General features: G+C 37.2%; 1 protein-coding gene across 1 annotated transcript in view; it reads left to right on the top strand.

Moving 5' to 3' along the window:
* The window catches only part of DCC (DCC netrin 1 receptor), a 764,559-nt gene that overhangs the window by 655,812 nt on the left and 89,235 nt on the right, over positions 1-19,512 (top strand). The window contains exons 22-23 of the mRNA XM_060121767.1: positions 6,261-6,326; positions 15,563-15,725. Of these exons, the coding sequence (XP_059977750.1) occupies positions 6,261-6,326; positions 15,563-15,725 (229 nt within the window). The remainder of the gene's footprint in view (positions 1-6,260; positions 6,327-15,562; positions 15,726-19,512) is intronic.

Raw genomic sequence — 19,512 nt, 5'->3', positions numbered from 1 at the left:
AGTCTATTATTATTAGTCACTTAACATCTTCCCCTCACTAAATTATGAGCCTCTGCAATAGTCACTTTATATCCCTAATTCTTAGAACAGTGAGTGGTCCACTCAACACATTTGTCGACTAGATGGATGGAGCATGGACAGATATATGAATGAAGAAATTTTCTGCTCCAACAGTGTTATTATTTACACATACTAGCAGTGCAGCCATCAGGATGCTCACATTCTAGTGTTTTCATACTATAGTTGCAACTTCCCAACATGCAGTCACTTGGAGAAGAAAAGAGCATTCATGCTGTTCTGTTACTTCTCCGTGTACTACCTGGCAACTTCACTGAAACACAAACATACCTCACACTGCTTTTGGGATAAGCTTGTGGACCATCCAGGTGGGGCAGGCTTTCATGGATCATCAGTAGCCTTTGAGAACAGTTCTCCTTTGTAACGCACACAAGACTGCCTCATCCTCCATATTGCATCTGGTAAATGAACTGGCTCTTGGGAAGACCTAGTCATCCAGGAAAGTGTCCACGTTTAGAGAAACAGGATGCTTTCTAGATTTTCATAAAGACTGCGCTGCATCTAAAAGTGATTTCTTAGACCCATATGCTGGCCGTTATTCCAGATACACTACAAGAAAGAATGCATTCAAGGAGATTCTTGTGAGCGGAGACAGTTCAGAGACCATCCTGCTTCAAGATATCAGTAATATTATTAAGTCATCTTTGTTTTTTATTCTCTTAACAATTCAATTTTAACAGAAGTTTCACTCTAAACTTATGTGAATAGTAATTGCAATAACTAATAAACTAATTTAGCTTTTCATATGTGGAAGCTTATGACGTGTGTGATCAGAAGCAGTTGACAAGTTTTCATTTGCAACCTGATAAATAGACACAGGCTAATTGTAGTTAAAGTCCTATAGATAAGAATGTATGGGCTCCCCTTACCTGAAATCTTTAACGAGGCCAACTTCTTTCCTGTGAGCAGAAGATCTTGTTGATCTGGACAGGTACTTTGGTCTCCTGGTGTTTGCCTTTTGAGTCCATTGTCCCTTGCAAGATGTTGAAAATGAGTGGTAGTAGAATTCATAAGAGTAACCAGTGTGCTTCTGAAATATTTCATAATACATATACAAGTGTATATATGTATTTCATATATATATATATATATATATATATATATATATATATATATATATATATATGGTTTTTTCTTCTCTTTTCTTTGGCTGACCTCTGCCATCATGTTCAGAAATCCAGATACCAGTTGGTCTGGCCTAGTGCTGCCTTTATTCTGGCCTAGTGCTGCTTTTATTTTGGTGCTTGCAATAGAAGAAGAGGGAAACGTTTGTAAACTTTTTTTCTACTTTAGACCATCACTCAGGCAACTTTCTTTACCCATCATTTGCCACATTCTGCAAAAGATTACACATATGCCTCAGGAAATCAGGACCCAGAATCAAACTGTGATGTCAACCAAGAGCCAGGAATTAAGGGTTTATTTGTTAAATTGTTCATGTCTAGGATAAATATAATTTCCATTTTGTCCAGGAATGTCCTAATTGATACCTGGGTCCAGGCAAAATTGATAATAGCACCTTCTATCACTCTTAAAGTGCCTTGATTTTCATAATAGCTACACAGTCACTGTTCATAACATCCGTATGTGAAATTGTAATCTTATATTTTAGATTGCTTTCTGACGATTCTTAGAAAATGAATTTACTTCTCCTCATAGTCTACTCTATTTATATTTTATGGCAGAAAGGCAGAAATTGGAACTCCCAAATAACTGCCTCTCATGGTCAAGGAGAAGATGGACAATGGGGTATTTGGTTCTCTTGCACTGTGTGTGACTCAGAGTAGGTCACCAAATGCATTCCCAAAAATTATTGCTCATAGACTTGACACAGTATTTGTTGAGCACCAGGCCTCAATGTATGGCAGGCATGTCAGCTGCCCTTACATATGAAGTAGTAACATTGTACTTTCTTTTAATCAATGAACTTTCATTCATGTTAACTTGAAAACAATGTGTTGAACCTGAGGATAGGGTGAGAAGAGCTCATGAGTTTTTCCTGTTAATATATGTTTGAAATATCGTAGGCATAGGTTATGATTTTGCTTTCTGGTTTTTAGATGCCCTGATGCCTTTGTTCAAAGTCAGCAGTATTAACTGTATGGTAAATTGCTCCCTTAGCCACATTTTTCAGCCTCTGAAGAATCATCTGCTTTAAATATGTCTCAATATGATCTGTGTATTGGACAGTAAAACTGTATCCATGTGGCATGAGTGCATTATCTTTACCCACTGGTATACAAGACATAAAATCAATGCACTTTCCTTCATTATCACCAGAATTATTTTCAGAGAACCAATTCTAAGATCAAGAAGATATCTCAGTGCTCTGCATCCTTGGGAGGATATATATTGAATGTTTGTTAGACAGCCAATCTGTCCGTTTGATTTAGATGATGGTCCATATCTTGGGGTTGATTGTGTGGGTGCCATTCTGAAGGACCCTCTGTTAGCCCCATTCAGGGAGGATGGATTAAAAATAGATTAGAACTACCACATTCAGCTTTCTCCATGTCCTCTGCATATTAATTTTCCATTCACTCCTCCCTGAACTTACAAACATCCACTCAGAAAAACCACTCTAGAACTGAAATTCCAATTGAATTAATCTTTTCTAGGTGCTAAAAATTTTTTATCATGGGGAATATTCTTCATCTGCCTATGTGTGCTATAAGGAAGAGTTTAATGTAAACATTATACTGTTTAATTTTACACACACACACACCCCACAATAAAAAAATACAGAAGCAATATTTTAAGTGATAGTGTAAGAACAAGAACATAGAGATTAATGTGTGTAATAGTAGTAACTTCAAATGTGTTTACATCATTAACACATTACAAAGTATTCTAATTCAGTTTAGTCACTTATCAAGTATTGAGAACAGAGTGTAAATGTCACTTTGGTAAGCAGCAAGAAATACAATAATCACACTTCCTAAAGGAATTCATATTACCTCTGCCCATTTTCCCCTCAATCCAGAGAGTAACTGTCAGGGAAATCATGGAGACTTTAGCTTTTGCTTAAGGGAGTATATGTCTCTTGCCAAAATAGGATGATCTATCCCTTAAATAAAATATAAAAAATAACTCTTTAAATGACTCTTTCATTTATAATATTTTAGGAGTGCAAACCAAGGAGAGGAACATGAATTCTTTGGTTTGGACCTTCCTTAGAGGTACCTAAATAAAATAAATTTAAAACTATTTAAACTATTTTGAATAACTCTAAAAAGATGCAGTCTTCCTCTTTTTAAAGTCAGACATGGGATCATTTTCTTTGTTTTATTTTTCTTCCTGAAACCACCATTCTTTGGTTTCAAAACGTTTTGAAAAGTAGAAAACATTTGCTTTACTTATCAAAACTTTCTGGAAGGAGTGATTTTTTGATGAAATTATCTGAATGAAATCCATGGGTGGTTAAGTGATACATAAATTCATTACTCTTTATCATCTTAATTCTTTTCCTCACCCTCATTTCTATTATTAAGGAAATATGGGTACATAGTAACAAAAGAGTTCTTCTTTATATTCTGTAGAATATATTAGTATATTCATATAGTACATTTTGATTCCTGAGTTCATGTAAAATCATATTACTAATGCCATAATAAAAAAAAAGAAACTACCCATTCCCAGTTTTTGGAACTACATTGAACTCTATTTGAATAATTAAAAATAAAATGCATATACATTGAACTGTATTATATTACTTCCACAAATGTCATATTTAGATATCCATGTATTCATTTACTTATTTGGAATTTTTAATTTTGAAAAAAATTTTTTTAACATCTTTATTGGGGTATAATTGCTTTACAATGGTGTGTTAGTTTCTGCTTTATAACAAAGTGAATCAGTTATACATATACGTATTAGAGATTTAATATAATAAGCAAAAAAGGAAATTCAGGGATTTTAAGATAAATTTAATTGTGCAACATGTAATGTAAGACTAAAAATAATGCATTATCTTTTATTTGCATGTAGTTCTTTTAATACTAGATAAATGAAAAACATTTTCAATTCAATCTAATAGTGATTTCATAGTAATAGTAAATCAATGCAGTGATAGTGATTTTATAGTAAGAATTAACTTATTCTTAAATCTTTAAAGTCAGAATAAGTTAAAAACTATCTGCAGTTAGCTGATATTAGCCATAAATAGGCCTATATAGGATTTGGATACAGTGAGCCAACTCTATCTGTCATGGCAGGCTCCATATCTGATAAATCTTTTTATACTACCCTTTCCCTGAGGATCCAGGACTGTACCTTGCATATAGTAGGCACTTAATACATTTTAAATGAATTATTATCAGTTTTATGCTCCATTAAAAATTTAAGACCTCTGGGATCCAATAGTAGTTTATATCTTTGCATTAACTGACTTTTCGTCTTCCAGAGCCTAATTAGTTCTCTATTTCCCTTAATCAGTGCTTATGAAATTTACCAAGTTAACTAAACACCTCTAATATTCCCAACAGGAATCATTTATTGCTTTAGTGGCCTAAGTGATGGGGCTGTTAGCATCTCTTTGGCTGACTGCTTTGCAATCTAGTTGCTTTCAGATGTGAGAAAAGTAATCTTAATATTCATACAGAACTTCTGTCTCTCTTCATTTCTTCCAATGTTGATCTGGCAGTGTCCCGTGGCCCAAGCTTATCCTCCACTTATTGAAACCCCAGATGTGTCAGAGTTACACAAGCAAGGTATTTGGGAAAAGGGTTAGGCTCATCAGTCAACCCCCCAAATGTTCACAACTGCTGCTTATTTCAGTTGCCCCTCCCCAATCACCCCCACACACACACACATTGGGGCCTCCATCCTAATTCCCACTTCTTTATATACCCAGAGTCACTAGCCAGCAGATTTTAAATGTACCAGTTTACCCTGAAAACAGAATATGATGTGATTGAATTAATTTATCATTGCTTGTTGGAAGCTTAACCCTCTTAGTTCAGCTCTGACTTAATATTGAAAGAATTTTTTTAAAATTGTGAATGCGTGGTCTGGTAACAAGATTTAAGTTGTTTCTTCACAGCTCTTTTGCAAATAAAATGATGAGCTCTTGGAAAAGCTTTATTAAGAAGAGTGTTTGGTATGCAAAGGAATGTCACAAGAGCAGGACTTGGAAGTCTTAAAAAAGAAAAAGAAAATCTATCAACCAGTGTTATCGTAGCTGGCTGCCCCAGCTGGCTTCCTCGACATCACCCAGTGATTATAACTGCCTTCACAAATAACACTCTGAAGTGTATAAAGAATTACCTGTAATCTTGTACGTGTTTGAGTATAGATTCAACTCCCAAATGATTTTTTCGAATAGGTATTCTAGAACTCAAAATCTTAACCAAATTATCACAGTTCTACAAATGTACCAATAGAAAAGGGGATTACCTGTAGTGAAAAACTATTAATTAAAATATGGATGATAGGATAATTATTTCTGGTTAATTTCTGGCTCATTTCTCTTAAAGACTACTTTTACAACTGTTGAACACCTAATAGAAGGCAGTGGTTCCAAATGTGTGCTACTAGAGAAACCTTCCTTCTTGGCGTGTTTATAAGAAATATTCAGACCATGTGGGCTGTGTCACGCTCCCTACTCTTTATTCTATACCCAATAGCTCATTCCCAGATACCTATTTGGCACATAACACAAAGACTACTCAAAGCCCAGTTATAAGGCAAAAAGTACTGTCCCCTGGTACAGTAATAATGATACTTTGCCACAAAGTCACGCCCAATGGCAACAGTGTAGACTGGACCTCTTATAACATGAAGGAGGTGGGCTCTGTCACGCTAGGAGCCAACACCATCACTCCTTCTGTTCTGAGATGTTCAAGACAGCAACACTAACACTGGTGCTGTACCTTTTGGTGACACGTTAACAAGAGTATTGGAGAAAAAAAGGGGGGTGGGTCAGCTTTTCTGTGAGGAATTAAATTTAGCTTGTTTAAAAGAGTATTTTTGTGACAGATTTTTCTCACGCATAGAAAATAACATTTTCTTGCAAAGTATAATGGTATCATTCTTTTCAGGCTTTCTTTGAAGTGGACAAAATAGTCTTACTCAGTTGTTTGTGTATTTTTAAATATTTGTTAGTTTTTGTCTATTTTGTTTCATTTGTGCTTTCATGTTGCAGGTCCACTAACTTTCTGGTATATTTTCCGGATAAACAGGTCGCCATGGAGATGGAGGTTATTGGCCAGTTGATACTAATTTGATTGATAGAAGCACTCTCAACGGTAAGTATATACATTAGGTTCTATTGGATTCATTATATTAATTAAAATTGTTAATTCTAGAGTGTCTGAGGCAAATTTTCTATTGACTGCAAGTGCCAAGACCCCCAGACTTAGGGTTTTAGTGGGAATAATAGGAACGTGAAGTTATTAACAAACCTGGAGCATATTCCACCAGGAGACAATGCCGATGAGGGTTGACACGTACGCAAAACAGTCAGAAAAGTCCAAGCATAGAGAATTTTACAAATGATGCTTGGCTGTTAACTATCTAGGTTTGAAAGTACTATATATATTTGAAATATTTCTACAATTTTATTGTAGAGAGGTGACTGAAACCCACTCACTTTCATAAACTGAAGTTAGTGGGACTTTTTCAAGAGTCAGAGTGCCAGGAGATTAAGAGGCAATCGGAATATGGACAATTGAGAAAGAATAATTATTTCCTCACAGTTTCCATCCACTACCGAGCAGTGGTTATATATGTACAGGTGAAGCAAATGTAAGCCAAAGACACAGAACAGTATACTCTCTTAAATTGTGTGTCCTAAAGAACACTAATCCTGGATAGAATTGCCAAATGGAACAACTGAAAATACAGGAGGCCCAGTGAAATTTGAATCCTTTCTAATTGCCTATGAATCTGCGATAAAGAAAAATATTGCAAGGGGTTACCATCTCAACGTACACAGGCATCTCAGTGTACATATCCGTAGGCAACTAGAAATAATGCAAATTTAACTGAACCTCCTTTATTTTTACTTATTAAATCTGGCAATCCTAATTTTGGATCAAGTTTAGAAGTTTGCTATGGACTATTTTAACTTGCCCTTCAAAAGAAAATGAATTCTCTGATTGAAAAGAAACCTCAGCCCAAATTTGATGTTAACAGATAAGTTAACAGATAAGGATTTTTCTTTTCACAGGAGTCAAACTTCAGATGAAGAGAATGACAGTAATTGAGAGAAATGCATGTCACTTTATTTTTTTACTATTTAAGATTCCTAGTGAGAAATATAATTGTAATTAAATTTGATCTGATTACATTATCTCACAGGAGGAAGTCATGAAGATAAAATAGGTGAATGGCTTCCAGTGACTTTGAGCCAGTTTAGATAGATTGTTGGCATTACCCCTTCTCAATTTTCTGCTACACTTAATGATGGTTTAGGCATTTCCTGTTAAATGAATGGGGTGAACAAAGTACCTGAAACATTTCTAGAATCCCTACTGGAATAACTAATTATTACAGGCTACATGATTAATTAAGCTGACTTGATAACCTCAGAGAGGCACGGATGGTAGCGGGCATACTTAATCTATTCCCTATTCTATTTCGCTGTCCAGTAAATGATAGTAAATATGTAATTTGCCTTTAGCTTGGGCTTTTACAAGCCAATCAGCAAAGGCATCTGAAAACTCTACCTTCCTAATTAAAATTCTACTAACGTCTTATACCTTAAGAAGGGGGTATATTTTCAAATTATATATATAAGTGAAAAATTGACTGATAAAACTCTAACCCCACCACACCTTTGCTAAGTAGGCTGCATAAATAAGAGCAAAAAATCTTGAAATTTCTTGAGTTTTTGAACCTCATATACAATGAAAATTTCATACATCCCCTCATGTAGTGACAGAATTAGAGAGGTTTCCTATCTCTCCTTATACTTCTTGATTCACCCGTCAAAGAATTGTAATAGAATAATGGTTTATCGTCAGGATACTCAAGCCACTTGCAAATAAATTTAGACCTCGCTAATCATTTACTTTCTCTTACAACGTGTCACTGTTTTAAAAAAGCACTCTTGGAATTCAGATAAAGAAAAACAAAGCTATAGTTCATGTTTACTCTTGAAGTTGGAAGCCCTTAATTAAATTGGGGAAACTGAAGAGGCTTCCTAAATTATTTTCCGATGGCAGGTAGAATCAAAGCTAATATGTGGTGATATGGTAGTACTTTACTTGTATGATGCATTCAATCTTGTGGTCCACATTCTTAAAGCAGGAAAATCTTCAACTTCTGAAAATGTGATTTTGTAGTTTATATTTGTATGAAGGATAACACCAGCGAAAATTACTTCACTTCAATCCTTTTTTCATTGGGGAAGATAAATCACCAACTTCGTTTTGTTGGTAGCTTTTCCTAAAATTTTCAAAGTTAGTAATTTTGGTAAAGAGATCTACAAACCCTGCAAAAGCGTTGTTATATTGACTTCAACCTTTGAACACTTAAGTTTGATAGGTGTTGATACTTTGGTGAAGCATTATTTAAAAACTAATGTTATTAATTACTTTTTGTATATTTAGAATTGTATTAGGTGTTCTGTAAAACATGACTTAAACTCTGTGTTTAGGAGAAAAAGCCATGATTTTCCCTCTAGTTTTGATTTCCCTTAAGTAAAGATAATTAGAGTGTCCCAGGGCTCTCAAGCTCTAGTCTACGAGAGGCTCTGCCCACCTACTATCTAAACATTATCTATCTGAAATGATGTTAAGGCCCTCAGACTAATCCCAAACCCCAGGTTCTAGAACTGACTTTGCCATGGATTAGAAATGTGTGAATCAAGTCACTTAAACTCTCTGGATCTCAGTTTTTCATCTGAACATAGAAAGTGTTAACCTAGATCAGGGTTTCTTAACTACAAAACTATTGCCATTTGGAACTGGATAATTTTTGGGGGACTGGATAATTTTTTTGTCGTTGGGTTCATCCTGTGCACTGTAGGATGTTTAGCAACATCCCTGGCCTTCATCCACTAGATGCCAGTAGTATTTCCCCTCTACCATGTTGTAACAACCAAAACTGTCTCTAGACATTGCCAAATTTCCCCTTGGGGGGCAAAATCTCCCCAGTTAACAACCACTAAGCTTGGTTAGCATTCCCGAAAGGTTGGTCCAGGGTACATGGGTCCCATGAGAATCTCTGAGAAAAAAGTGTCCCATTGTCAAGTAATCATTGGGAAATTCGTTTGGTACTCACTTCCTTTTGCCAGGTCCTCGCCTTCTACCTGAATACTAGAGGATTAGTCTTGAGAGAGCATCTCTGCTCACTCTATACCCTTGAGTTTGGTGATCTCACCTACTCCCAGGCTTCAAATTCCATCTATATGCCAGCTCCCACATTTATACATCTAACACAGACCTTCTAGCTGCCTCTTTGCAATTCATCATAAGATCTCAACCCTGACATATTCAAGACTGAACTTTTGTTCTTGCCCCGCTGAGCCTACCTGCCCTTTCGCCCTCTCCCTCATCCTAGACATAAGGACATTGCTGAGGCCTGAATCTGACTCCTCCTTTCTTTCCTGCCCCAAGTGCAATCTGCTTTATTCATTTACTTTCACACTATATTGTGTACGTGTCCTCCTTGCTTGACTGAAGTTGCCACCATCTCAGTTTAAGCTATCATCAGCTCTCACCTGGAGAATTCCATATCCTCTTAGCTGGTCTCTATTTTTCCACCACCAACCCCTCTCCACGCAGAGGGAAGAGATGTCTCCTTGGAGCAAATCAAGCCTGTCACGTTGCTGAAAGCTCTTAAACCATCTGTGATTTTACCGAGGATAACTGAATGTGATCTACAGAGCTCATGGGAACAAGGTCCTGTTTCTCTTTTCAACCTCATTTTGTGCCATTTCCTTTTTGCTCCCAGTGTTCCAGACACACGCACAGTCTGCTCTCAGTTCCCTTGTAAAGGAACAAGAACTAACTCCTAGCAACACTTCATAATTTAGCTTAAATGTCGCTCCTATAATGAGGCCTTTCGTGACCTCCCTCCTCTGTCAATGACCTCGTATCACATCCTCATGTTATACCTTTCTACGTGAACTCTACTTTTCTTTAAAACACCAACTATAGTGGTAATGTTATATTTATTTGCTTCATGATTTGTTTGATATAAATCTTGTCCAGTGAATTGTAAGCTCCATGAGATCAACAATTATGCCCCCCTCTTTTTTTGGTAGGGAGCAATCAATATGCTAATTTGGAAATTATTCTCAGACTACACAATATACAAGAAGACCATGACATACACATTATTAGGAAATGATATATATGTGGCCCCATAAATACACTCTAATGGTTTCATAGCCTGGCTGTTTTTCCTTCTCCACCCTTCCAGAAAAATAGCTCAGAAATGGAGCTTTCACAACTCCCTTCTATTGGCTATGCCTTGATCTCAGGTGAGAAGTAACCTGACATTCTGTTCATGTCACAGTGACCCAGATGGGGTCTGTGTTTCAGGAATGGCAGACAGAACATTTAACATATAGGAATTGTTTTTCTTCTCTGGTCCAACTAGTTGGGCAAGCCTCTGACTGTCTCACAACTGTGTATGTGTCTTATCTCATATTGTCTCTTTTTGCCTACTTGAATCCTCTCATGGCTCTTCCCCCTGCCTCCAGCTTTATTGGAAAATAATTGACTATAACATTGTGTAAGTTTAAGGTGTACAATGAACTGATTTGATCCACTTAAATAATCCAGAATGGTGACAACCATAGTTAACACCTCCATCATATCATATAATTACCACTTACCCATAGTTTGATCACAACATCATATCCACAGCACCCAATTGGATCTTATTTATGGAATAATTGAATACATTCTCTGCCATTTCTGTGCTACCTCTCCTGGCAATGCATAGTTCACATTAGCATGTTCAAAATTCTGATATTTGAGGGAAAAAATATGTTTTCCACCTTAATTGACCAAGGAACCTTTTTCCCCCATAATGGTGATTAATATTTCATTTCAGGGAACACTGGGCTAGATTATCTGTGAGATCTCTCTTCCAGCTGATTGACTATATAGTACCTTATTTCAGGGTGAAATGCTTTGAAATATTCAATACCATATGAATGTCTGTTCAAATTCAAAGGCCTGTGAAATTATGAAGACTTATGTTGAGCTGAAAGTGTTCTAATAACAAAACCGTTATCCGAGAACACTGCAATCATGGGAGGGAAATTAATTTCCCAACTAGAAGCTTTCATTGGATCTGTTTGTCTCCCCAGAACTGAACTTGTCAATCTTATGTTCACATTGTTTACCTGCCTATTGTTATTGTGTAGCTATTAGGGCTCAGCCATTGTGGCAATGAGACCAGGTTCTCAACATGGGAGCCAGGACTCCTGGATTCGATACATGGCTTTGTGTTCTATGTGATACTTAAGCACTCAGAGTACCAGTCTATCCATGAGCCTACTGCAGAATTTTTGAGGGCAAATATGATAAGACACATAAAATATTTTTGAAAGCCTACCAAGTATCATAAAAATTAAAGACCTTATTAGTAGTTACACTAAACCAATTTTCTAATCATTACTAAGACTTTAGACCCAACAGATTATGAAATCTATGTTTGCTTTTATTAAATTTAGTATAAAAAGGATGAAATCATTTGCGGTGATCAGATATCATGAAAATTAAGTTGGATGGAATGCTCATGTGATATTAAAAAAATGTGACTCCCTTCTCCCTGATTTTAATGAAACATATCTAGGTCTTGATTACTCTGACATTGGATACCCACACTCTTAGGCTAACACCAGGAACAGATGAATTAGGATACTGTATTTTTCTTTAATTTGGAAAATCACATAGAATGAAATGTATTGGGCCGCATCATATCTGTTGAGCACCAACTCTGTGCCAGGGTGTGTGGTCAGGGTGATGCATCCGTTATCTCATGAAATAATCACAGTGCCCCGGAGGAGCTTTGTAAGCCTTTGAATTACACCGTTCAGCTTCTGAAAGGGGGCAAAAGTCACCTTGCCCCTTTTGGAATCAGGCTATCTCCCAGAACTCTTACCTACACAATCTAGATTTGTGAGTTCTAAATTTTTTCCTAATTTAGAGCACTCTTTTAATATATTTAGATATATGGTTGATCATCATTATTTGCAGGTTCTCTATTCATGAATTTACCTACTCTCTAAAATTTTATTTGTAACCCCCAAAACCAGTAATTATGGTGCTTTTATGATAATCCTTGGACATGTGCAGAGCAGCCAGAAATTTGAGCAGCCCAGTGCTCACAAACTGAGCTGAGCTGGAACAAGGTGGCGTTCTGCCTTGATGGTTCAGCTCTCATACCATGGATGTGTCCTTTCGGCACTACATTTAGTAGCAATTTTTCACATTTTTGTGGGGTTTTGTTGGTGGTTTCACTGTTTAAAGCTGTCCCTAAATGTGGTGATGAAGTGCTTTCTAGTGTTCCTAAACACTAAAGGCTGATGTGTCTGATGGAGAAACTATGTGTGTTGATTAAGCTTCACTCAGGCATGAATTTATAGCGCTGTTGGCTATGAGTTCAATGTTAATGAATCAACATTACATATTAAATAAGGCACCTTTAAACAGAAACCCCCATGAAACAAGGCTGTGCTTTGATTGGTTGATAAAAAGGTAGGCTCCCAGGAACATGACACTGTGTTTCCTCTAGAAGCAACACTTTGTATTCCCTAATTTAGTATTTGTGATGTCTTTATAGAACACAACTACTGCAAATAACAAGGATCGACTCCATCTAAAGACACCATTGCACTTGACTTTATTTACTGCCTGTTCAATGTCAGATATTCTGATTAGTCAGCCTTTGAATGGAGATTGGGAAATTAATGAAAGATCTTGAAAACCAAGGTTTAAACTGATGGAACTTTTATGAAGAAGTCATAAAGGCCTGGAATCAAAGATTTATAATGGGAGCCCTCATGAACCCAACTCTGTGAGGCAAATGACATCAATATCTCACTTAATCTAAAGCTCATGGGCTTCCCTCGTGGCGCAGTGGTTGAGAGTCCGCCTGCCGATGCAGGGGACACGGGTTCGTGCCCCGGTCCGGGAAGATCCCACATGCCGCGGAGCGGCTGGGCCCGTGAGCCATGGCCGCTGGGCCTGCGCGTCCGGAGCCTGTGCTCCGCAACCGGAGAGGCCACAACAGCGAGAGGCCTGCTTGCCGGAAAAAAAAAAAAAAAAAGCTCAGCAGAATCCAGAGTCATTATTTTCTCATTTGGAGCATGACATCTTCCTAGGTGGAAAGAAAGAAAGAAGAGCAAAAATTTGAAAAATTCCAATTTACATGGTTTTAAAAAATATTCATACAGTGTTACTGCCGGGTATGACTCAAACTAAGTTTGTCAGAAATGGTGAACTGTTAAATTTAAGTTAAGCTGATAAAATCCATGAGATCCCCAACGGCCTCCATTGTACACTTTCACATAAAAGGTTAATTTATTCCAATCGATTAATTTATTAAGAACAGAAAGGGCATATTGAGATACTACTGTAACATGACTTTTTAAATTGTAAGTAAAACTATGACACAGAAAGTTCTAACCTTTCATTACTTGCCTCATTCCTTTGTAATAAATGAAAAAATTACTTCAAGGAAACCTTATTTCTTTCATTTATAATCAGAATCTTTTAACAGAAAGTGCTGTGTAAAAACTTGATGGTTACCCACCCCTGAGATTCAAGTTATATCGGTAGCACCTAATTTTTTTCCCCAACAATATTCAATCAGCAATAATTTGTTTAAATTTAGGTGACTATCTTTTCAAAAAAAAAAAACCCAATGATTCTTAGATAACTTGTCAAAAGATAGTGTTTCAATTTTGAGGCAAGTGCTGGGTTATTATATTCACTTACGCAAACAAGTTAATTTATCTTTCACATTGAATATTATTTCTAAAAAGTTTGTATCAATAGTTTGGAAGTCCACACCAAAAATATCCCAAATGATATGGTAGATTATTAATTTAGGCAACATTTTATTTAATGCTTCAGTAGGATAATGATATTATAAGCAATTACACTGTGTCAGATAGTTGCTGAGATAGTTGCTTTGTCTGTGTTTTTTCTAATTCTGACAGTAACTACATATGATAAATATTATTATTTCCATTTCATAGGTAAAGGCACTGAGGTACAAAAGGCCTAAAGATTTTGCTCAAGGGGTATAGAAAGCTAATATGGGTTGTTGAAGAAACTCATTCAAATTTAGATCTAGGAAAACATCCAAGTTCATTGCTTTCTGCTACTTTTTAAATTATTTATAAATACAGCTATATGCTAATATATACTTTTTAGAATTTGGTAGCTTGTAATAGTAAATATGACATAAATCAGAATATTTCTAATTGATTAATCACTGAGGATTTAAAGAAAGCTATTTAAAGGGTCATTAGTCATTCTTGCTTACATAAGCAGATTATCATTCTATTTTCGCCTGAATATTGTCTACCATGTGGTACAGTTGCAGCATAGGAAAAATTTATCTTAGGACTTTATGACACTCTTTCCAACCCTGTGGCTGCTTTTAAATGGGATTCATACACTCTTGACAGGTTGAAAATTAAATGTGCTTTATGGATAGCTTCTTAAAAGGAAAGGAAAGTATGAGTGATTGGTGTCAAATAGTTTGTCTTTCACAGCATCAAATAAATAGTATTTTCTCAGCCTTCTCTGACTCTTGTCATACTGGAATTCTTATCGTTCAAAGCGGCATGCTTCCTGCCTTCCCCACTTTCTACTCAATACCATAGCTTAATTATATTTTTCCACTGAGATATAATTCCCATACCATGAATTTACCCTTTCAAAGTGCACAATTCAGTGGTTTTTAGCATATTCACAAAGTTGTGCCACCATCGCCACTATCTAGCTTTAGAATATTTTCATCACCCCAAAGGGAAACCCTCTGCCCATTAGCAGTCTTTCCCCATTCACTTCTCCCCACATCCACTGGCAAACACTAATCTACTTTCTGTCTCAGTAGATTTGCCTGTCTGGATATGTCATAGAAGTAGAATTGTACAATACGTGGCCTTTTGTGTCTGGCTCCTTTCACTTAGTATATCATTTTCAAGGTACATGAATTTTGTAGCCTGTATCAATACTTCATTCCTTTTTATGACTGGGTGGTATTCTATTGTATGTATATATCACACTTGTTTATCCATTCATCAGTTGATGGCTTTGGGGGTTTCCCACTTTTGGTGATTCTGAATAACGTTGCTGTGAATGTTCCTATGTAAGTTTCCATGGGAACATTGGTTTCATTTATCTTGGGTAGATAATTCGATCTTTCCTCTCCTTTTTCATTGCTTTTTGCCCAGCTTCAGGAATGCCCAGAACAATAGGAACTCTTTGAATTCTTAACCGAGCTTGATAAGCCATGGCTGTCACATCTCCCTAAACCTGATCTTCATTTGCCTGTCTTTTCCCAGAGCCACCCATTGGCCAGATGCACCCCCCACATGGCAGCGTCACTCCTCAGAAGAACAGCAACCTGCTTCTGATTATTGTGGTCACCGTTGGCGTCATCACAGTGCTGGTGGTGGTGATCGTGGCCGTGATTTGCACCCGGCGTTCTTCAGCCCAGCAGAGAAAGTAGGTACAGCTAGTTCCCAAGAGATGAGAAGTCACTGCTTGACCTGACGACCATCTTTTTGAGTTAGATTTTTGACGGCTCTCTTCCTGTGTGCTTCCAGAATTCACTACATGTTCCTTATCTCCTCTCCAGAGCTGGGCAAAATCTTGCCTTTGTCCATTCCAGGCCCATAACTTAAGAGGGTGAGGGCTAGGCTTGCAGAATTAATAGTAGAATCCACCTGAACACTCACTCTGCATTTCTGTTTGATTTTACTTCTTGAGACCAGATTCTTCCTTTCAAATGAGAGCAGGTATTCCTTAAGTAACACTTAGAGAGTGGACTTCACCATGTCCCTACTTATGGCCCTCTCTCTGCAATTATGTATAAAACATTGGAGATGTGTATTCCTCTAAAAGTATTTACGTGTCATGGGCTTCCCTGGTGGCGCAGTGGTTGAGAGTCCTCCTGCCGATGCAGGGGACGTGGGGTCGTGCCCCGGTTCGGGAGGATCCCACATGCCGCGGAGCGGCTGGGCCCGTGAGCCATGGCCGCTGAGCCTGCGCGTCCGGCGCCTGTGCTCCGCAGCGGGAGAGGCCACAACAGTGAGAGGCCCGCGTACCGCAAAAAAAAAAAAAAAGTATTTACGTATCCCTTTTGGCAAGAAGGCCTGAAGGCAGTTAATCAATGCTTGCTGCATAAATGACAGTATAGACTACCAAACTCAACGTAATTATAATACTATGGAATGTTTAGTTTAGAGGGAGTAGTTAGGATAGACGAGAGATTCCAGAAATTCAAAATGGTTCATATTTCCTGGCTACGGTGGATTTTCAGAAATTAAAAATTTTGAGGGGTTTAAAAATATTTTCATATCGTGCAGCTCTAGGTTATAGCACATGCAGAGAAAGATATATCAAAGTACAAAGTTTGGAATGGAAAAGGGGTTTTAACTGAGCTTATCCCCTCCCAACGATACCCCATAAACAGCATATTAACCTTGTATCAGCCAGTTGTGGGAATCAGCAATAACCTTCTGGTTATTTTCTGCCTCTCTAGCACTTTTCAAATCCAACATGATATGTCTTTTTCAGCTGTGCTCTTCTCACTGGATTGGCTACAATAGGCTTTTTCCTTAATTTTTGTTTGTTTTTGGCCTGAGGCATGGTGTTCTGCAAGTCTGAGGCATGGGCCCATAGGTGGCTGGTTTGACAACTGTATACCATACACATTGCTGGAGAAAGATTCTCTAGCAAATAATTTTCCCTCTTCCCCTGGCAATACCTCAGCCTTTCTCTCTCTTTAAAAATGCTGTGATCCTATTTGTTGATTTCTAGTGTATCTTCCAGCATTTTGAAGTAAGGTATTTAGTAACAGGATACAGGAAGATGTACATACTGAAGAAAGTAACATAGGTATAGATGTAGTCTTTGCATTTCATTTATTTAGATGACAGGTCAAATTTTATATCCAGCTGCATTCATTTGACTGGACTGTCTTGAAGCTGATGATAGCTGGTGTGCTGGTCCATTGTTTCCGAACAGGGAACCAGACAGAATGAGATTAACAAGGTGGGTCTCCTTTGTAAGCATCTGGAAAGTCATAATCACCCACTGAGCTTCTAGAGTGCTGGGCACTTGGTAAGACTCTGGGGGAAAATCACTGTGATTAAGTCGTTGAACAATCTCTTGGTCCAGCAATCCCAGGAAAGGGCCCTTGTAAACAAAGAATGGTGAAAAATCAAAGCTGCAGGTCTCTGAGGCAGAGCTGAGAAAGATTCACAGAAATGGAAGCACGGAGGACAGCAATTTCTGGTCTTATTTCATGACAGTTTTAAAAACATGGATGCGTTCACAAAATGAATTGAAATAACTAAACCATCTGTAGTGAGGTGTTTTGTTTTGTTTTGATCATTTTCCTCATTGTTAGAAGAATGTTTGAGGGTTATATTGACTTGATGAACTGAACTCCTGGACCTGTGTTGTTTCTCCGCAGAGAAAATGCTAGTCTTCTCCATGTGCAAAAGTGGGATGTGGTGCTATTTTGGGAAACTGTCAAATTGTCCTAAATGCCACCCTAAGTACTTTGTTAGAAGCTTGAAGGTTTTATATAGAAAGAGTAGAAGCTGAACCCTGGGTGTCACTTGTTTTTAAAATTAGGGAATGGGGCTTCCCTGGTGGTGCAGTGGTTGGGAGTCTGCCTGCCGATGCGGGGGACACAGATTCGTGCCCCGGTCCGGGAGGATCCCACATGCCGCGGAATGGCTGGGCCCGTGAGCCATGGCCACTGAGCCTGCACTTCTGGAGCCTGTGCTCCGCAACGGGAGAGGCCACAACAGTGAGAGGCCCGCGTACCACAAAATAAATAAATAAATAAAATAAAATTAGGGAATGATTGAAAGAATAAATCACTCCATGAATGACTGAAAACCCAAAGAAAGTGAATCTATAGTTCATATGCTACTGCCGCTTGGGTTTTTCCTCACCCCACTCCCAAAGTCTCTTAATATTTACTTGGCATATTTTCACAATTTAGCTTCATATATTTTTCTTCAGTAACAGGCCCAATGGCATTCATCCTGATCTCTTTGTTTGTATATGTTAACAGAGAAAAAGGAAAAAAGAAAATCTCTCCTTTAAGATATTTCTGAGTTTTAGTTTAGCTTTTCTTGATTTCATTGAGAGGTCCTCCTCCCCCTACAGCACCACCACTGCACTTGTAGAACAAACTAAATAATGCAGATGAAAGCAAAATCAATTCTAACTTGAAACAGAAATAATGTCCATTACAGGGCTCTCAGAAATGGGAGTTTAATGTAATTAATAAGGTGAAGTAGGAGATATCCGTGTGCTTCTTCAATATCTCTTTATTTAGGACGGCTGGAGAGTGTAAATTGTCTATGTGTTTTACTGGGGGACTTGAATTACATCCACATGGATTTGAAACATTTTTGTGTACTATCAGTAATACTTCGTTCAAGTTAGTGTCTACGCGTTTTATTCTGTGATTTATGTAATGAGGTAATGAGCTAGCTTATCTGATTGACTCACATTCTAGTTGGTAAGATTTTCTTTTTGTTATAAAATAACTAACAGAAGTTAGAACCCAAGTTCTAGTTCTGATTCTACCACTTCTTTAATTAAATTAATAGTATTTAATTACACCTAAGGGAAGACCTAGTCTCTGAATACCAGTTTCCTCAAATAAGAAATGGGACTAAATGCTTTTCTGTCAACCCTCACCACTAAGATTCTCCATGGACTACTGCTAAATTACAAAATCACATGGTAGCATTTAGCTTCAAATTCACATGAAATAAAAATAACTGCATTTCTTTTTAACTATTAATTAAAACATTTTGAAGAGACTTCCCTTACACATTCTGAATTAGTGAGATTATAGTAGAATATCATAATATTGAAAATTTGTGTTTTAATAAAGCTTAAATTGATGGGGGATTTTGGTGCTTTTTAACAGAGTAATAATATTTTCCTGGCCAAAATGTAGAATGTGTATTTTGATAAGTTAGAAGGTATCTACAGATACTAAAGAAAAAAATATTTGACATTGAGACTATCCTGGAAATTCTGGACACATGGTTATCACATGAACACATGGGTAGATGGTCAACAACTTGTCCGAATACATTAAATTTAAATGTGTAAATGAAATTCAAGGTTTACATGGTAAAATCACCAGTTAACTAAGCCTCCTCTTTGATTTGACGTGGACACAGCAAGTTTTAAATATCCACACGCATTCAAATCTTAACAAAAATAATTATCTTCAGTACTGAGTGAGGATCAA

The sequence above is a fragment of the Lagenorhynchus albirostris genome, chromosome 14 (assembly GCF_949774975.1).
Source record: "Lagenorhynchus albirostris chromosome 14, mLagAlb1.1, whole genome shotgun sequence".
In the NCBI taxonomy this organism is placed as follows: Eukaryota; Metazoa; Chordata; class Mammalia; order Artiodactyla; family Delphinidae; genus Lagenorhynchus; species Lagenorhynchus albirostris.
This window is presented reverse-complemented; position numbering and strand designations above follow the sequence as displayed.